This window comes from Pseudophryne corroboree, chromosome 4 (genome assembly GCF_028390025.1).
Source record: "Pseudophryne corroboree isolate aPseCor3 chromosome 4, aPseCor3.hap2, whole genome shotgun sequence".
In the NCBI taxonomy this organism is placed as follows: domain Eukaryota; kingdom Metazoa; phylum Chordata; class Amphibia; order Anura; family Myobatrachidae; genus Pseudophryne; species Pseudophryne corroboree.
Genome location: NC_086447.1, coordinates 208,013,823 through 208,032,459, shown reverse-complemented (window position 1 = coordinate 208,032,459; position 18,637 = coordinate 208,013,823). Strand labels below are relative to the sequence as shown.

At 43.9% G+C, this 18,637-nt stretch overlaps 1 protein-coding gene across 3 annotated transcripts in view; it reads left to right on the top strand.

Moving 5' to 3' along the window:
- WDR33 (WD repeat domain 33) overlaps positions 1 to 18,637 on the top strand; it is a 296,191-nt gene that overhangs the window by 232,542 nt on the left and 45,012 nt on the right. For all 3 annotated transcript variants that reach the window (XM_063915872.1, XM_063915870.1, XM_063915871.1), the window contains exons 16-17: positions 769 to 2,889; positions 13,666 to 13,768. In XM_063915872.1, coding sequence (XP_063771942.1) covers positions 769 to 2,889; positions 13,666 to 13,768 — 2,224 coding nt within the window. The remainder of the gene's footprint in view (positions 1 to 768; positions 2,890 to 13,665; positions 13,769 to 18,637) is intronic.

Here is an 18,637-nt window from a genome sequence, read left to right as displayed (position 1 = left end):
TCCTGCTCTCCCTCATTGTCCAGGGACATCGTTCAGCTCCAATCAGAGCAACTGTGAATAAGTCTATGATAAGGGGAGGCGGGATAGATCCAAATGTAGTTAGCTGGCTTGTGGTTGGGTATTTTGTTGTGCTATTTCTGCACACAAATCCAGAGCCGGATTAAGAATCCCATAGAGATGGCGTGACCAGTGCTGTGTGGGTGTGGCTAGTGCAATGTGGGCGTGTATACCCCTATGCCATTAGCCCCAATGTCTCCATAAACATGTAGAAATAGAAAAATTCCATAATTTTGTATGTGAAATAGAAATACAATTTTAATAATTATGATTTATGGCAGACATGGGTGGCTGGTAATAATACTGTCATGATGATGTGTTTATTTTTATGTTTAACCCAGGAGATGTAGTCCCATCCACCCCATTGCTAGTCTGGCTCTGCACAACTCCTGCCTTTCTAAACCAGATTTATAAATATAGCAACATGTAATTGGTTTAGATTCATGTGTCTTTGTTAATCTTGGGACCTTAAAATATTATTGTCCATTTAAACAGTTTTTCTATATGCCATCCTATTCACCATATAGATTGGTGTATTTTATAGTTCATTCCTACTTCTAGCTACTCATAAATACTGTTCTCTCTGTCCCAATTTTGGCTTCTTTGATTTCCACTGGAAGTGTCCACATTGTCACTAATTTTACTTTTAATTTATTACCTATATGGAAACATTTTTTTTCTCAAACCGCCTTTTTCTCTTTTGTCCTATAGCAATTAAAGATTGACAGAATTGCACAGAAACAGGCAGAGGGACCAGGACAATCCCCTGGCATTGCTTCACCTTTGGGAGCACCTCCGCAAGTACCTTCACCTTTTCCACCACCACAAACTCAGCCACCTCTAAACTTCCAGCAACCCCATCCTCAACAGCAACAGATGGCAATGAACGTTCCACATGGCTCACAAGGACAGTTTAGGCCACAAGGGCCTCAAGTACCTACAGGTCCTCAAGGTTTCATGGGCCCAGGTCCACAGAGTATAAGACCTCAGGATATGCATCCTGGAATGCCTAGGCTTCCAGCTCCACATGGACCAATGGGTCCACAAGGTCCTCCAGCTAATCCTGGTCCACAGGGTCACTTGGGTCCTCAAATGCCTCAAGGTCCCAGAGGAGTACCAGCCCCTCACCATGGCATGCAGGGAGCACCTGGTGCTCAGGGGCCACTAATGGGTGTTGCTCCCAGAGGTGTCCAGACATCTCATGGACTGCGGGATAATCAGGGACCTAATCAAGGAATGTTGATGGGACATCCAGCGCAAGATTTAAGAGACCCTTCAGAAGCAATGCTTGGACATGTATCTGATGTAAGAGGACAGGTGGAAATGAGGGTCCCGTCGGATATGCATGGACATCAGGATATGAGAGGACATCCTGAAATTCATGGACCTCAAGATATAAGAGGCCATCCAGACATGCGAGGTCCTCAGGATATGAGGGGTCCTCCAGATCTACACGGCCCCCAGGATACCAGGGCTCCACCAGAAATGCGCGGCGCTCAGGACATGAGGGGAAGTCTCGATGTACGTGGGCCTCATGACATGCGTGGCCCCCCTGATATGCGCGTGCCTCATGACTTGCGTGGCCCTCTTGATATGCGAGGCCCCCCAGACATTCATACCCCTCAGGATATGCGGGGTCCCCCAGACATGCGCGGCCCTCCAGATATGCGGGGTCCCCCGGAAATGCGCGGCCCTGCAGACATGCGGGGTCCCCCGGAAATGCGCGGCCCTCCAGACATGCGAGGTCCCCCGGAAATGCGCGGCCCTCCAGACATGCGAGGTCCCCCGGATATGCGCGGTCCTCCGGATATGCGAGGACCCCCGGAAATGCGCGGCCCCCCGGATATGCGGGGGCCCCATGATATGCGTGGCCCTCCGGATATGCGGGGCCCCCATGACATGCGCGGCCCTTCAGATATGCGAGTTCACCCTGACATGCGCGGCCCTCCAGATATGCGAGTTCCCCCTGACATGCATGGCTTTCCTGATATGCGGGGTCCTTCTGACATGCGTGGGCCTCATGATATGCGAGGGACATCAGAAACGCGTGGCCCCCAGGACCTAAGGGGCGGTCCAGACATGCGTGGCCCCCAGGAGCTAAGGGGCGGTCCAGACATGCGTGCCCCCCAGGACCTGAGGGGCGGTCCAGACATGCGTGCCCCCCAGGACCTGAGGGGTGGTCCAGACATGCGTGGCCCCCAGGACCTGAGGGGCGGTCCAGACATGCGTGGCCCTCAGGACCTGAGGGGCGGTCCAGACATGCGTGGCCCCCAGGACCTGAGGGGCGGTCCAGACATGCGTGGCCCCCAGGATCTGAGGGGCGGTCCAGACATGCGCGGCCCTCAGGACATGAGGGGCGGTCCAGACATGCGTGGCCCTCAGGACATGAGGGGCGGTCCTGACATGCGTGGCCCTCAGGACATGAGGGGCGGTCAAGATAGACGAGGCCCCCAGGATATGAGGAGCAGTCCTGACATGCGTGGCCCACAAGATGTAAGAAGATCTGATAGAGGACCACATGACTTACGCGGCCCTCAGCATGTGAGAAGTACTCCAGACACAAGAGGACTATCGGACATGCAGGATATCCGAAGCCCACAAGATATGAGGGGTCCCCAGGATGTTAGAGGACCTCTCGATATGGGTGGCCCACATGAAATGAGGGGTCCCCAAAGCAGGGTGTCAAATTTGGGACTTGCGCAAGATACCCGTGCACAGCCAGTATCCCAAGGACCACTAGGAAATTCACAAGGTCCTCACAGTCAACAGAATCCATCAAGGGCACAACAGAAAGCCCCTTTACTGGGAGATGGTCCTAGGCCTTTTAACCAGGTAACTGCCTTTAATGCTGACAGGAAATACTTTGATAAGAGACACCAGTTCTAGTTTGAAATGCAAATTTGATTGGAATACGCTACCAAGAAAATCTTAACTCTGCCATTGCCAAATATATTGCCCTACAAGGCCCTTTAGGACCAAATTATGTTTAAAAGTCTACTTTAAAAAATAGACTGTCTAAAAGTTTTGTGTCTTTTTGTTTTTTTTGCTTTTGAGCCCCCACCCCTTAATCGGTGACTGAGGATAAAGCAGGCTACATCCTACATATACTTTCAGAGCGTAGTATAAATGGCACAATATTTTCCTGTAATAATTGATTATTACTGTAATGAGTCTTATTTCCTTTTCAAGAGCAATGCAAGAATACATCTAATTAAATAAGCATATTACAGTCTGTGAGAAAAATTTGAAGACAGTTCTCAGTGAAACTTCAAACTGTTTTCAACCATTGCTGTGTTCTATGAATGCTACCAGAGGGAAAAGAATGTGTCAAATTTACAATGTAAATGGTCAATGTCGAGTCAAAGATTTATACGGTATATTTTTATATGGAGTATTTTGACAATTTTTCAATGATAATAAATTTTAAAGTTTTTGCATCATTGAAACTAGAAAGACTTTCATTTAAGGTGAAATTTAAGATCACATAACTGCGTAAAAACCATGATCTCAGTATTTGTCTAGTTGGCAATACAATAATTACCTAAAGGGATGTTGGGAATTGTGTTTTTATCGCCTCCCTATATTATATTGAACACCTCTCCACTGTCATTTACATACAAGGATGGAGAGGAATTACTTAAAACAGCATGTATTAGAAAAGGTTCGCTTATAATGATGTGTGTGTTTTAAGGGGTGTGGTATGGAAGGTAGATAGTAACTAGGTCGACAGTGTCTAGGTCGACCACTATTGGTTGACAGTAACTAGGTCGACAGGGTCTTTAGCTCGACATGGTCTAGGTCAAAAGGTAGACATGAGTTTAATGTTTTTTTCGTGTAGTTTTCTTCGTAGAGTGACCGGGAACCCCAATTAGTGCACCGTGTCCCCTCGCATGGCGAGCGAACTTCGGGCAAGGTGCCTCGGTCTGCTGCCGCTTCGCTCGGCACAGATTACCATTCCAATCGTAGTCCACGTGGATCGTTAAGTATGAAAAGGTTCAAAAAATTTTAAAAATGGTGAAAAACTCATGTCGACCTTTTGACCTGTCGACCTAGAACATGTCAACCTAGAAACCCTGTCGACCAATAGTGGTCGACCTAGACACTGTCGACCTAGTTACTGTCGACCTAGAGACCGGATCCTGTTTTAAGATCATTCTCTTTGTAAATGTAGAATTGTAGTATACTCATGTGCACAAGTGTGCCAATCCACTATTGTGCACCAATCTGGTTTCTACAAAATGTATCTGGTAAACTGCCCGCTAGATTAATCAATTATTCTAGTATTTGTGTTTAACAATGTGGCAACTGCATGTCAGCCTCACACGCAATTTGCCTCTTAATTCTGCACGCACTTTTTGAAATGACAGGCTGCGAAAGTTGTTGCCACTCTGGCAGTTGAGAGTCGGCGACCTTAATATTTGGTACCTAGCACACGACATATCTGCTTTCTGTCTTCCCTAAGAAGAAATCCAGTGATGTCCCAAAGACTTCTGCCAGCAGTGGGAAGTCCCAGTGCATCGTAGAAGTTTGTTTGAGGTCTTTACTGCCTGCTAGGACTATTGGATCAATTTAGACTGGGTATTATAGTTTATCTTTTAGATTTTACAGAGAACCTTTATTTCAGGGGTACTCAACCACTATCCACAATTACCACTAAGTGCCTCTTTTACACTGCCCAGGTAACCCAGGTTATTGCCAGTTTGCAGCTCGGTGTAAAAGGGTCCCCCAAAAATAACTCGGGTAGCGAGCAGGGTTGACTCGGATAGGACCCAAGCCTATGGAGAACAGGCTCATCGCAGCTTGGAGATGATGTCCTATCCAAGCGCCAGCAGAGGGAAACCCCAGTAATAACCCCTGTCTAGCCTGCGGTGTAAACGGGATTTCAAGCCGCTGTGACATGGATTGAAACCCGTTTTAAATGACCTGGGTTGGCTTTAAAAGGGGTATTACAGGCCATGTTTTGTGGATTTTTGTCTGTGGAAACAGGAGGAATAATTACTGACCTAGTAAAATACCCTGACTCACGTGCATAAGTAAAGAAATCATCGAACATGACCTGTTTGTCGTAATGGGGATTAAGGCTGAGAACCCATTATTTTACGGTTAAGAGGAGACCCAGAAAACTTATCAGTGTCTCTCCAACTTTGAAATACGAATATATACAATATATTTTCAAAAATGTGTTTACTACCCTATTACAGATGGCAATCTATGTACTTGAAGACATACAAGTAATCTCCTCGGGTAATTAACATTTAAGGGAGTGTGGAGAACCACTAGAGCAGCTTATAGCTTCTACAAGTGTCAGGGCATCTACTGGAAGGATATTACACCATTCTTCAGCAAGAAACTCTATTACTTGATGTTCAGTTAAAGAACAAGTCTCCATAAATCCTCAGCCAAAATACGGAGATCTTCTAGTGTCATTATTTCCAGCAAACCTTACTGAATACTGCTCTATGCTACTAGTCTTGGCTTTTGTCATCGTCCACACTATCTGGTACACTTCCAGTTCATGTGACTGGAAAGTTCATGGGTGAGGGCTAATGTTAGTGTTGCTGTGGGGAAGCAGTTTGTTTCATGGAGGTCAGGAAACCGACGCTGGAATCCCGACAGCCAAGGGAATCCTGACCGGGGGCCCTGAATCCCCACTCGGGTGGGTAGTCCACAAGTAAATTGGTATGACTAGGGAAGTTTGCCACCGGGCCCAAAGCGTGGCGAGCGGATACGCTGCACTGAATGTCGGGTTCCCATATTGAATTCCTGCTGTGTGCTTTAAACAAGTCTCAATTATTAGTCTACAGTGCTGGTGCATTGGAGCTTTCAGAAGGACACGCAGGGTTGGAGTCATTGCACTCTGTATTTTATTTCAACTCTGTGAACTCCAAAGCTGAATGTTAACTGTAACCTTGTTTTAGGTTTTAGTGATGGACCACTGTAATGCTCAGGGATGTGCACATAGATATAAAGGGTCCATGGAATTAGACTTTGGGTGGAGTTCTTCTTTAAACCTTTCATTATGTGAGGATTTTTACACTTCTAAACCCGGACTAATTTTCATGGCTTTGCATTGAGTTTGACGAGAATGGCCTTTTAACTTCTCATTTTACCCAGGCAGATTTGGTAGTCTACAGTATTTTAACCACATATAGGGGGATTCTTTTGAATTCTATTGACAGTGTTTTTAAACTTTCTTTCATTAACCAAAAATAAAACTATTTATTACTTTTTTTTTTCCTTTTTATAGTCCTTCAAACATTCCAGAGCAGGCAAATAGAATTACTCAGAAACATAGTAGTCACTGGAAACCCCTGTAATTGCTCGGAAACATAGTCATTGGGAACCCCTGTAATTGGTCGAGAACATAGTCTTTTGGAACCCCTGTCATTGCTTGGGAACATAGTAGTCATTGGGAATGCCTTTCATTGCTTGGGAACATAGTAGTCTTTGGGAACGCCTGTCTTAGGAAGTAGCAGAGACCAAAACACGTTTACTGAGGACTTTTAAGAGTCACCAGAGCCTCCTAAGTCTATCTTATTTTTTCTTACGACTAGACCCAGACCAAAATGTATATATTATTAACTACAATAGGAACTACTATCGTGTCCGCATGAAACACAGTGCCTTGCATGGGATAGCCGTCCCATGTGAGATCACAGGACTAGCGACCAGAAGTAAAGTGTCGTCACTGGGATTTTCTTTGAAAATACACAAACACACTGATGCTTCTCCGTTGTGCAGATAGCATCCAGTTTGTAACACGGTTAATACAGTCGTTGCACTCAGGGGGTTAGGAAAAGAGTGAGTTGTGCAGGAACCCTATCCACACCATCTGCTTGATGCCATTTCAAAACATCTAGATACAGTAAGATTCTGCCAGATATGAGGTTTCTACTCATCCTTTTTTCCGTTGGGAATAATGGTTGTGCTATTTATATATAAAGCCTTGCTTGACATTAGTCATGGCTTAGTTACACTTAATCTAGTTTACCCAATGCTTCCTTTTACTTATTTGTTTGCAAACATTTTCAGTAACCATTTAAACAGTTAAATAAACCTGTGTCCAGACACCTATTTCCCAATGATTAATGGTGATGAAGCACTTGGTGCAGAAATCCCCTGGTAAGGTTGGATCCAGACTATTATATCCCTACCCTCCAGGCTTCTCATTCCCTACCCCCCAGGCTTGATTTGACAAAACGCATAGTTTGGGGTTTTCTAATGTAAATTAGATTTTTGAAAGTCCAAAAATAATACAAGTAACAAACTTTTTTAATTTATTTCATAAAAAAATACAAATGTAGTAAAGTATACAAATCATTATTTGAAAACATGAATACTTACTATATATAAAAGAAAAACAAACATGAAGACAGGACAAATCAGGGTGCATTGTTGGGAGGAACATATATTTTTCTTGAATTTAAGACCTATTTTACACAGAGTATTTGGTATGAATTATGGAAAATTCACGATAGGGTAGGTAGACCTAATTAGTTGCTTAATTAACCAAAAACTTACTGGACACTTTTTCTACATTTAGTCCAACCTTTTTAAAGGGTTGTTTTCCCCCTTTTCAAGGGCGGGCTATTTAAATCTGGGTGCCTCTCTGGTCAGTCATCTTTCCAGTTGAGCTTTGTATAGAATTGTAGGTGGCCTAAAATGATGCAGAGGCAAGTGTGGTGGAAAATTTAGCAGTTTCTTTTCCCTTCTTACCAAAATATTATCAACCTAGTTTAGTCCTCATCTCTTTAATTGTGACCACCATTCTCCTGTGTTCTGTTTATGTAGCTTGAGGAGATTTTGCCTTGATTAATCTCTCATTTACCATGTGTTTATTACACACCTGATGCACTGTGCACAAAATTGATAGTATCCGTATCTGGCATTTTGGAAGGTGACCGGTATTGACCAGTGTGTGTGCAGTCGTTATATATCCCTACTAGCAGGCTCTAGTGGAGTGAAATGATTGGGTGCTGGGTCTGATACCACTTTCAGACAGAAAAGTCTGAAAGTCCTAGCAGTTACCTGGCATTTCAATGCCGGGTCGGTTTGCCGGGACCTGCCTGACCCACCTTCCCCCTTCACACAGACATGCAAATGACCGGATCAAGAATTTTGACCCGGTAATTTGCAGATAAACATGGGTATTTTGTCTGTGTGAAAGAGTCAACCCATGTCGAAATTCCCATTTCAACCCGGGCCGACCCTCTCACACAGAAAAAGGACCTGTGTGTTTCATGAAATTACTGGGTGGAACTGCTTCACCCGGTAATTTCATTTTCTGTCTGAAAGGGGTATGAGTGAACTATTTGGCCACCCACCCCTAATTGGACAGGGATTCTGTTGCTGAACTATTAGACAGGCACATTTTTATAAACGTATGTCTATGTACAGATTAGAAAACTATATGTACACATGCTGATAATATACCATCTCTGACTAGTGAAAACAGTTTGAAAGTTTCATTTTCATAAGAGCTTTGTTCTTGAAAAGTTGTTAAAGTAGATTGTATTACAAAATCAACAATCACAATATAAACATACAGTTTAATGGCTGTTTTCCCTTTAAAGAGCTACTGAAAGCAAGATCAAGTTGATCAGATGTGAAAATGAATGCTGAAATATTACCTTATATCATTTCTAAATAGGGCCTGATTCATCATAAAGAATGTGTGGGACTCAAACGAATACAGGCGCTATAGTGTTAACGTAATTGATACTTTACAATACGTTCCTCAATGTTCTTCTTTGACGGAACCCTCCTTTCACTCGTGTAGATGTCACCATGAAAAGAAAGGATTATATAAATGTGTTACAAAGTCTTTAACAGTCCATAAATGTCTTTTATTAACTGAACGTATCAGACAGTGAAGGACGTGATTATTTCACCAAAGAGGCGTACCCCAACTCACTTTTCCAAAGAAAAGATTACACTCATAAAGGTATCTTTCATCCACCACTGTGTTAGACAGAATCACTCTCACGGTCACATCCTTTTGCACGGGAAGAAGATGGGCATACCTCACTCACAATAAAGGAGGCTGCTTCAAACACATCAAGGTTTCTTTTGCTGATAGTTCTTTCTTCTTCCTAAGCAAAATGTCCTTCCCTCTCGTATGGGTATTACCGTGAAAAAAATATATATATGTGTAAAATTGTTTTCACCTGTACAACACTTATCCAAACTGTAGGTTTGTGTGATTATATAATAGAAAATTCTCTAACAGTCCATAGAGTGTCTTTTGTTTCTGGACTTATCAGACAGTGAAGAACGTGGTTATTTCACCAAAAAGGCGTACCCCAACTCACTTTTCCAAAGAAAAGGTTAAATTCATAAAGGTATCTTTTATCCACCACTGTGTTCAAAAGACTTGCTCTCACGGTAAACCCTATTACACGAGAAAGATAGGCATACCTCACTCACAATAAAGGAGGCTGCTTCAAACGTATAAAGGTTTCTTTCGCTGCTGATACCTTCTTCCTTCTAAGTAGAATGTCTCTCCCTCTCGTGTGGGTATTGCCGTAAAAAAAGGAATATATATATATATATATATATATATGTGTGTGATAGCGTTTTAACCTGCACAGCACTTCTCTAAACTGTACAATATTCTCTTTCCTTAATATATGCATTCATCCATAAAGGAATAGTGATCACTCTCCACGCGAGGATATGCCTTAACTCACTCTTTCTATAGAGGGGAAACGCCCATCAAGGTATCTTTTTATTCCACCGTTATGATCAACGGTGGCAGGTTTCTCAAAAAAATGTGTTGATAAAGGCCTACGAATAGACCGAAACATGTCGACCAGCTGAGAGTGTGGATCTATGATATAGGTATGAATCAAGTACTTTTCCAAGGATTTTTTCTGTATATATGGATTTTAAATATATATGTTTTTTTTTTAGTCATTTTACGATCGTGAGTCTTGCTGCTACAATCCTTTTTCAGACTCCGTTTTTTTAAAGAATTGTTTCTGTCAGCTGTATGTCTCCCCGAATGTGCGGGGTATTTTTTAATAATGAAAATTGTGTTTTTTGCATATGGATTCATTGTGATTGGAACACATTTTTTTGAGAAACCTGCCACTACGGTGGAGTTATCACACACGGAGACAGGAACTTTTTCTTTTACCCTGGCCAGTCTCCCAAAGAAACCCAGATGAGCTTACACACAACCATCTTTTCTGTGAGTAGGGTACGCCTGATATTTTCTCACTAAATATAAAGAAACCTTGATGTGCTTCCATCAGTATTCTTTTGTGTGAGTGAGGTACGCTTCCTTCTCTCTGGGCAAAGTGGGTTTACGAGTTGATCATAACGGTGGAATAAAAAGATACCTTGATGGGCGTTTCCCCTCTATAGAAAGAGTGAGTTAAGGTATATCCCCGCGTGGAGAGTGATCACTATTCCTTTATGGATGAATGCATATATTAAGGAAAGAGAATATTGTACAGTTTAGAGAAGTGCTGTGCAGGTTAAAACGTTATCACACATATATATATATATATATATATATATATATATATATATGTGTATGTATATATATATATATATATATATATATATATATATATATATATATTCCTTTTTTTACGGCAATACCCACACGAGAGGGAGAGACATTCTACTTAGAAGGAAGAAGGTATCAGCAGCGAAAGAAACCTTTATACGTTTGAAGCAGCCTCCTTTATTGTGAGTGAGATATGCCTATCTTTCTCGTGTAAAAGGGTTTACCGTGAGAGCAAGTCTTTTGAACACAGTGGTGGATAAAAGATACCTTTATGAATTTAACCTTTTCTTTGGAAAAGTGAGTTGGGGTACGCCTTTTTGGTGAAATAACCACGTTCTTCACTGTCTGATAAGTCCAGAAACAAAAGACACTCTATGGACTGTTAGAGAATTTTCTATTATATAATCACACAAACCTACAGTTTGGATAAGTGTTGTACAGGTGAAAACGATTTTACACACATATATATATATATTTTTTTTTTTTCACGGTAATACCCATACGAGAGGGAAGGACATTTTGCTTAGGAAGAAGAAAGAACTATCAGCAAAAGAAACCTTGATGTGTTTGAAGCAGCCTCCTTTATTGTGAGTGAGGTATGCCCATCTTCTTCCCGTGCAAAAGGATGTGACCGTGAGAGTGATTCTGTCTAACACAGTGGTGGATGAAAGATACCTTTATGAGTGTAATCTTTTCTTTGGAAAAGTGAGTTGGGGTACGCCTCTTTGGTGAAATAATCACGTCCTTCACTGTCTGATACGTTCAGTTAATAAAAGACATTTATGGACTGTTAAAGACTTTGTCACACATTTATATAATCCTTTCTTTTCATGGTGACATCTACACGAGTGAAAGGAAGGTTCCGTCAAAGAAGAACATTGAGGAATGTATTGTAAAGTATCAATTACGTTAACACTATAGCGCCTGTATTCGTTTGAGTCCCACACATTCTTTATGTTAAATCTGTTTAAACTTTGAATTTTGGTGAGATTCAACTGTGGTGAATCACAGCACGGGCAGCTTCCAGGGCGCCATTTACAAGGGTTCTCAAATACGTATTCTACAGGGCCTGATTCATAATCTGGCGCAATGTCGATGTTGCACGCAATTGAGAGATTGGGTTTTTCTACTACACATGCTTCTAAGGGTGGGTACACACTAGCATGATGTCGGGACGATTTGCTGTATCGGTGTGACAAATCGTTTACATCATGCAGTGCGTACCCGCAATTGCGCGCTCCTCTGGTAGCATGCAATATCTTCCAATTGGCCTTTCTGTACGGCCAGCTGGAAGAGATCTTGTGATCCGGTGCATATTACTGAAGGATGGAACAGTATGTGTGTTCAGGCAATCAGGCATGGCTCAGGTCAAAGGGAAAATTAGGTCTGATTGCCCGTCGTCCTTGTATGTACCCACACTTAAGGGTTCTACACACTGGGTGATATCTTGAAAGACATGAATGATATTGTTCATAAGTGAACGATAAACCGTTCATATCTTTCAGTGTGGATGCATCAACGATTAACGATGCGCGTGCCCGCAATCTTTCATCGTTGAACGATCATCGTTGATACATGCCAGTCAATTTGGGTGATATAGATGTATGTACTCTCATCGTCCAAATTGACCATTGATATCGTCCAGTATGTTGGCAATATCGACCATCGATAATATCGGTTGAAAACATCGCCCAGTGTGTAGGCCTCTTAAGTTGCACAGCACATACATCCAGAGTCCATACTCACAGGGTCACCGTTGCAATTGGGATGCATTGTCTCAGAAATGCCTTGAACATTTATTGGAAAGTGACAGGGAGGTGGCTAAGCAGATGCACAGGGATAGTCTGTGTGTCGCTGAACTGCCTGCGAACGCTGATGCATTATCATTCACATTGGAGGCAGTACTCTGACGGACAGTCTGCACCCATGAAAGGACTGGGACAAATTTCGATGTTGTGACTGATGGTTTCATCTAAAGACGCACCAAACTGTATTTGAGCAACTAAAAACACTTAGGGGGTCATTCCGAGTTGATCGCTCGCTAGCAGTTTTTATCAGCTGTGCATATGCATCGTCGTTATTTTCGCTTTGCAGAAGTGCGAACGCCTGTGCAGCAGAGCGCCTGCAAAAACATTTTGTGCAAAACAAGACCAGCCCTGGACTTACTCTTCATGTGCGTTGATTCTAAGTAGTGTTGGCTTTTGACATCACCCACCCACCCAGCGTTCGCCCAGCCACGCCTGCGTTTTCCCTACCACTCCCAGAAAACGGTCAGATGACACCCATAAACGCCCTCTTCCTGTCAATCTCCTTGCGATCGGTTGTGTGAATGGATTAGTCGCTAGAAGCATTGCTCAGCAACGATGCTGTTTGTACCCGTACGACGCGCGTGCGCATTGCGGTGTATGCGCAGTAGTAACCTGATCGCTGCACTGCGAAAAACGGCAGCGAGCGATCAACTGAGTGAGGGCCAATGTCCCAAGGTTGCCATAACCCAATAATTTACTATGAGTTTGGGTGGTTTTTGGCTCTGCATACTGCAACAGCAAAGATGTAGATCATAATGGGGCTTGTACTTCTACAACGAGACCCTCAAGTCACCGATTGTGATTTAGTAAATTGCATTAATGCAACATCTAACATAATCTAAATGTTCCTTGTAGCACATAGCCTATGGAACAACCTCTGGTTCCCAAACAGCCTAATAGGGTTTGCCTGTGAAAATGGAACAGAGTGCTATAGGTTATTGCATGATTATACTTTTGTGCAGTACGTTCATGTTTTTTTGTGTGCAGCTCTGTCCACTAAAGCCGTAATATGAAATGTTTATCTGCCACCCAAGGAAGGTAGTGTGCAGAGGAAATTTGCCCTCACACTAAATTGTCATGGTTGATATAATTGGTATATTGTGACAAAATGTAAGAGATGTCCACATTAACACCGTATACCAAAATAAATTCTACACTTTTTAGTTTCTGAGGCAGCCAGTACTTCTGATACCGAACCTCATATAACCCATTGTTATACCTAACTTAGGCAAAATCGGAATAGTGTGCTGGTTCAAGCTCTTATTTGTTTCATTTATTCTTCAGGGTGGTAAAGGCCAGGTCCCACCTCTATTACCTGGTCTAGGGGGACAGCAGGGCTTGACAGGGCGTGCCCCACCACTGGGCCAGGGACCCAGTCCCAGCAAAGGTATAGTATATATTCTCTTACAAACTGTTGCAGTTCTCACTCACAGTCCATATGATTCCGCTCGGTTATAAAAAGGTGCAAGGTATGCTGTAATCGTGTTTTTGTTTGTAATGGGATTTCATACTACATATTTAGGGAGTAGTCTCCAGACGATTTAAGGTTTAAAGACCTAGACCATACTTTTAAATACTCTGCAGCAGACTGGTATTATTGGTAGAGCCTGTCTGCATTATTAACTTCTGTTCATGAAATCTCAAAAATACAGTTTAACCATGTACAGTATAACCAGGTGACTATGTAGACCAAGAAAATCATGGCAGTCTACTGTGCACTGATCAATTTGTATTCTTAAGGCAGGTGCCTACTGTATATACAATAGGTAGTCCATAACAGGCGTATTTGCAGTAATTGCCAGCTCCCTGTTACATTGTCTGCATATACCAGATTATAGTGCCTTTCCACTCCTTCACTAGCATTACCAAGTCTCTCTGCAGTAACTGCATAGAATGCTCCGATGCCGGGCTACCATCGTAACAATGGTGCCAATTGTATTGCTCAGTTCTGAATTAGTTACTTTAAAAGTGGATGCCTTTCCTGCTGATTGTTTGAATACATCTGTATTACCAACCATTTATACTAGAGATGTGCGTGGAGTCTTCTATTTTGATTCTAATTTCATTGTAATTTTTTTGGTTTTGCAAAACCACCCACAAGTGTTTTTGTTTTCGGAATTCGTATTTAAAAAACGAATTTGGAGATTTGGATTTCTTCAAAATGGATAATAGCTAAAATCATGTTTGCAATCCAAAACCTGAAACTTGTATTTAAAACCTGAATCCAAACTGCGGGATGATCTGAACTGGGACACTGATCGGATCGGATCTTCTCAGGAGATCTGAACTGGGACACGGTTCAGACCAGATCTCCTCGAGAGATCTGAACTGGGACTCTATTCGGTTTGGATCCGCAAAATTCGAGTGAGTTCAGATTTCTGAAGAACTGAACTGCACATCTCTATTTCTCTTGCGTCCTAGAGGATGCTGGGGTCCACATTAGTACCATGGGGTATAGACTGGTCCCTTGGGAACCATGGGCACTTTAAGAGTTTAATAGTGTGGGCTGGCTCCTCCCTCTATGCCCCTCCTACCAGACTCCGTTTAGAAAATGTGCCCGGTGGAGCCGGTCACAGCTAGGGTAGCTCCTAGGGGCTTCTCTAGTTGTATTATTTTTTAAGAGCTGTTGAGTACAGGGAGGCTGCTGGCAACAGCCTCCCTGCTTCGTGGGACTTGGGGGAGAGTAGGATCCAACCCTCGAGGTTAATGGCTCCTATTTCCGCTGAAAGGACACTGAGCTCCTGAGGGTGTTGATCGCAAGCCCCTGAGGCGACCGTTCACTCCCGCAGCACTGCCGCCACCCCCTAACAGAGCCAGAAGATGCGGTGTTGAGTATGACGCCGGCGCCCCGGTAAGTGGGGCGCCGGCGGGAATGGCGGCACAAGGGTGGGAGCGCAGCGCTGATGCTGCGCTCCGGAGGGCTCAGATGTACAGTTGTGCGGCGCTGTGAGGGGTGCCCTGGGCCAGCGCAATACCCTAACACTGGTCATCTGAGGTAACAGGTGCTAATCCACTGTTGGCAACAAGCACACCTCAGGCCAGTATAAAATAATAAATGCAGGAAGAGGTGCCATTAAAGGGGGCAGGGCTTCTCCTCAGAGCGGATCCAGCACTCACCAGCGCCATTTTCTCCCTGCAGATCACACTACAGAGACGCTGACAAGGAGCGCTGCTCTCCACTTCACTCCAGTTATCCTCTGCTGTACAAGGGTGTTATAGAAAAAGAAGGGGCGGAGGGGGGGGGGGAGTGTTATTCACTGTTTAATCTATTAAGGTTTCTCAGTCAGCACCAGGCATTTATCATGATAACTGCCTATTGGGGCGCTGTGTGTGCTGGCTCCTTATACTCTGTCTCTCTGAAGGTACTTTGGTGGAAACGGTGTCTGACATTTTCCTGTGTGTGTATGTTATATATCTCACATTACCATGTCTAGGGACTCTGTATGTTTTGCTGCAGTGTGTGTGTCCTCTATTCCATACTCAGGAATGCAATATACAGTCTCAGCCTTCTGAATCCGAACTCCCATGGGTGGCTTCTATTAAGGGAATGATATCCCAGATTTCATCTAGGTTAGCTCATAATGAGACTGAAACACAGGTTTTGAAAAGATCTGTAGAGGTTTTGTCGTATTCTGCTACTGCATCCAAAACCCCTGATATGTAAAGGGAGTGCAACACATGATTGAGGCAATTAGGGACATTTTACACATTACTGATAAGGTACCTGAGCAGGTAGAGGTGGCTTACTTTACTGACAATAAGAAATCCTCCCTTACATTCCCTGCGTCTATGGAACTAAATGCATTGTTTGAAAAATCCTGGGAAAACCCAGAGAAAAAATTCCAGATTCCTAAAAGGGTTCTCATTGCTTTTCCTTTCCCTGAGGTGGATAGGAAAAAGTGGGAAAACACGCCGATAGTAGACTAAGAAAGTGGTTTTGCCTGTTCCTTGGGTCCACCGCTTTAAAAGAGCCGGCTGACCACAAGATTGAGACTACACTCAAAACTTTATACACAGCAAATGGCGTAGCTTTAAGACCTACTATTGTTTGTGTATGGATTTCTAAAGCCATAGTAAAGTGGTCAGGAACTCTCCTAGAGGAGTTAGATTCTATGGATAGAAGTGACATTGAATTGTTTTTACGTCACATACAGGATTCTACAGGTTTCATGGTGGAAGCAATGAAAGACCTTCGACATCTGAACGCAAGGGCTTCTTCCATGGCTGTCTCGGCACGCAGGGGGCTCTGGCTGCGCCAATGGTCTGCGGATGCGGAATCCAAGAAGAGTGTGGAGAACCCTACCCTTCACAGGTCTGTTTGGGGAAGCGCTTGATGCGTGGATCTCCACGGCAACTATGGGTAAGTCAACTTTTCTTGCCTCTGGTACACCACCGACTAGGACAATCATATCCTACGTCTGCGATGCAGTCCTTTTGGACCGCTAAAGTTAAAAAGTTCAAATTCCCCTCCATTTTCTTTAGAGGTGGTTGGGGGAAATCCCGAAAACCTGCACCCGCAGGTTCCCAGGAACAGAAACCTGGTTCCGTTTCCTCAAAATCCTCGGCATGACGTTGGACATCCCAGCCTGGAGATCGGGCAGGTGGGAGTAAGACTCAGAAATTTCAGTCATGTCTGGGCATCCTCATGCCTGGATCCCTGGGTACAAGATATTGTTACCCAAGAGTACAGACTGGAGTTTCAAATCAGGCTTGCCAGCTTCGCTGACAGAAAGTGCTATCCTACAGGAAGCCATTCAAAAATTGCTAAGGTCAAATGCAATTGTTCCAGTTCCACCTCACCTACAACACAAGGGTTATTATTCAAACTGGTTTGTGGTGCCAAAACCGGACAGTTCGGTAAGACCGATATTAAACCTAAAGTCATTGAACCCCTACTTGAGGGAATTCAAATTCAAGATGGAATCTCTGAGAGCGATGATCTCAGGTCTGGAGAAGGGGGAATTCCTGGTATCCCTGGATATCAAGGATGCGTATCTTCACATCCCAATCTGGCCGCCTCGCCAGGCTTATCTCAGATTTGTGCTGCTGGAGTGTCACTATCAGTTCCAGGCACTGCCATTTGGCCTCTCCACGGCACCAAGAGTGTTCACCAAGGTAATGGCGGAGATGATGCTACTCCTCCGCAAGCAGGGTGTGAACATAATTCCAATCTACTAATAAAAGCATCTTCCAGGGAAAAGCTGTTACAGAGTATTGCTCTCTCAAATCAACTGCTCCAGGATCATGGATGGATCCTGAACCTTCCAAAGTCGAATTTGGAACCGACAAGGAGGCTGTCTTTCCTGGGGATGATCCTTGACATGGAAGTTCAGAGGGTGTTTCTGCCGGGAGAGAAGGCATTGGTGATGCAAGCAATGGTCCGGGATGTCTTGAAGCCAACCCGGATAACGGTTGATCAGTGCATTCGCCTTCTGGGCAAGAAGGTAGCCTCCTACGAGGCTCTACAGTACGGAAGATTTCATGCACAGTCTTTTCAACTGGATCTCCTGGACAAATGGTTGGGATCTCCTCTTCACATGCACCAGAGGATCCGTCTGTCACCGAAGGCCAGAATCTCGCTCCCCTGGTGGCTGTAAACCTCTCACCTACTAGAGTGCTGCAGGTTCGGGATTCAGAATTGGATACTCCTAACCACGGTTGCAAGTCTCAGAGGTTGGGGGGCAGTCACGCAAGGGGAAAACTTTCAAGGAAGGCGGTCAAATCTGGAATCCATCTTTCCGATAAACATTCTAGAACTAAGATCCGAGTACAACGGTCTTCTACAAGTGGCACATCTTCTGAAAGATCAGGCCATTCAGGTTCAGTCGGACAATGTAACGACAGTGGCCTACATAAACCGACAAGGCGGATCGAAGAGCAGAGCTGCAATGTCAGAGGTAACTAGAATCATCCTCTGGGCGGAAAAGCACGTGATGGCGCTGTCAGCAATCTTCGTTCCAGGAGTGGACAACTGGGAAGCAGACTTCGTCAGCAGACACGATCTCCATCCAGGAGAGTGGGGCCTCCACCCAGCGGTGTTTGCAGAGGTGATAAGTCTTTGTTGCGTACTTCAAATAGACATGACGGCCTCACGCCTCAACAAGAAGCTTTGGAGGTATTGTTCCAGGTCGAGGGATCCACAGGCAGTGGCGGTGGACGCCCTGGTAACTCCGTGGGTGTTCAAGTTAGTGTATGTGTTCCCTCCACTTCTATTCATCCCAAGAATTCTCAAAATAATCAAAAGAACAAGAGTTCA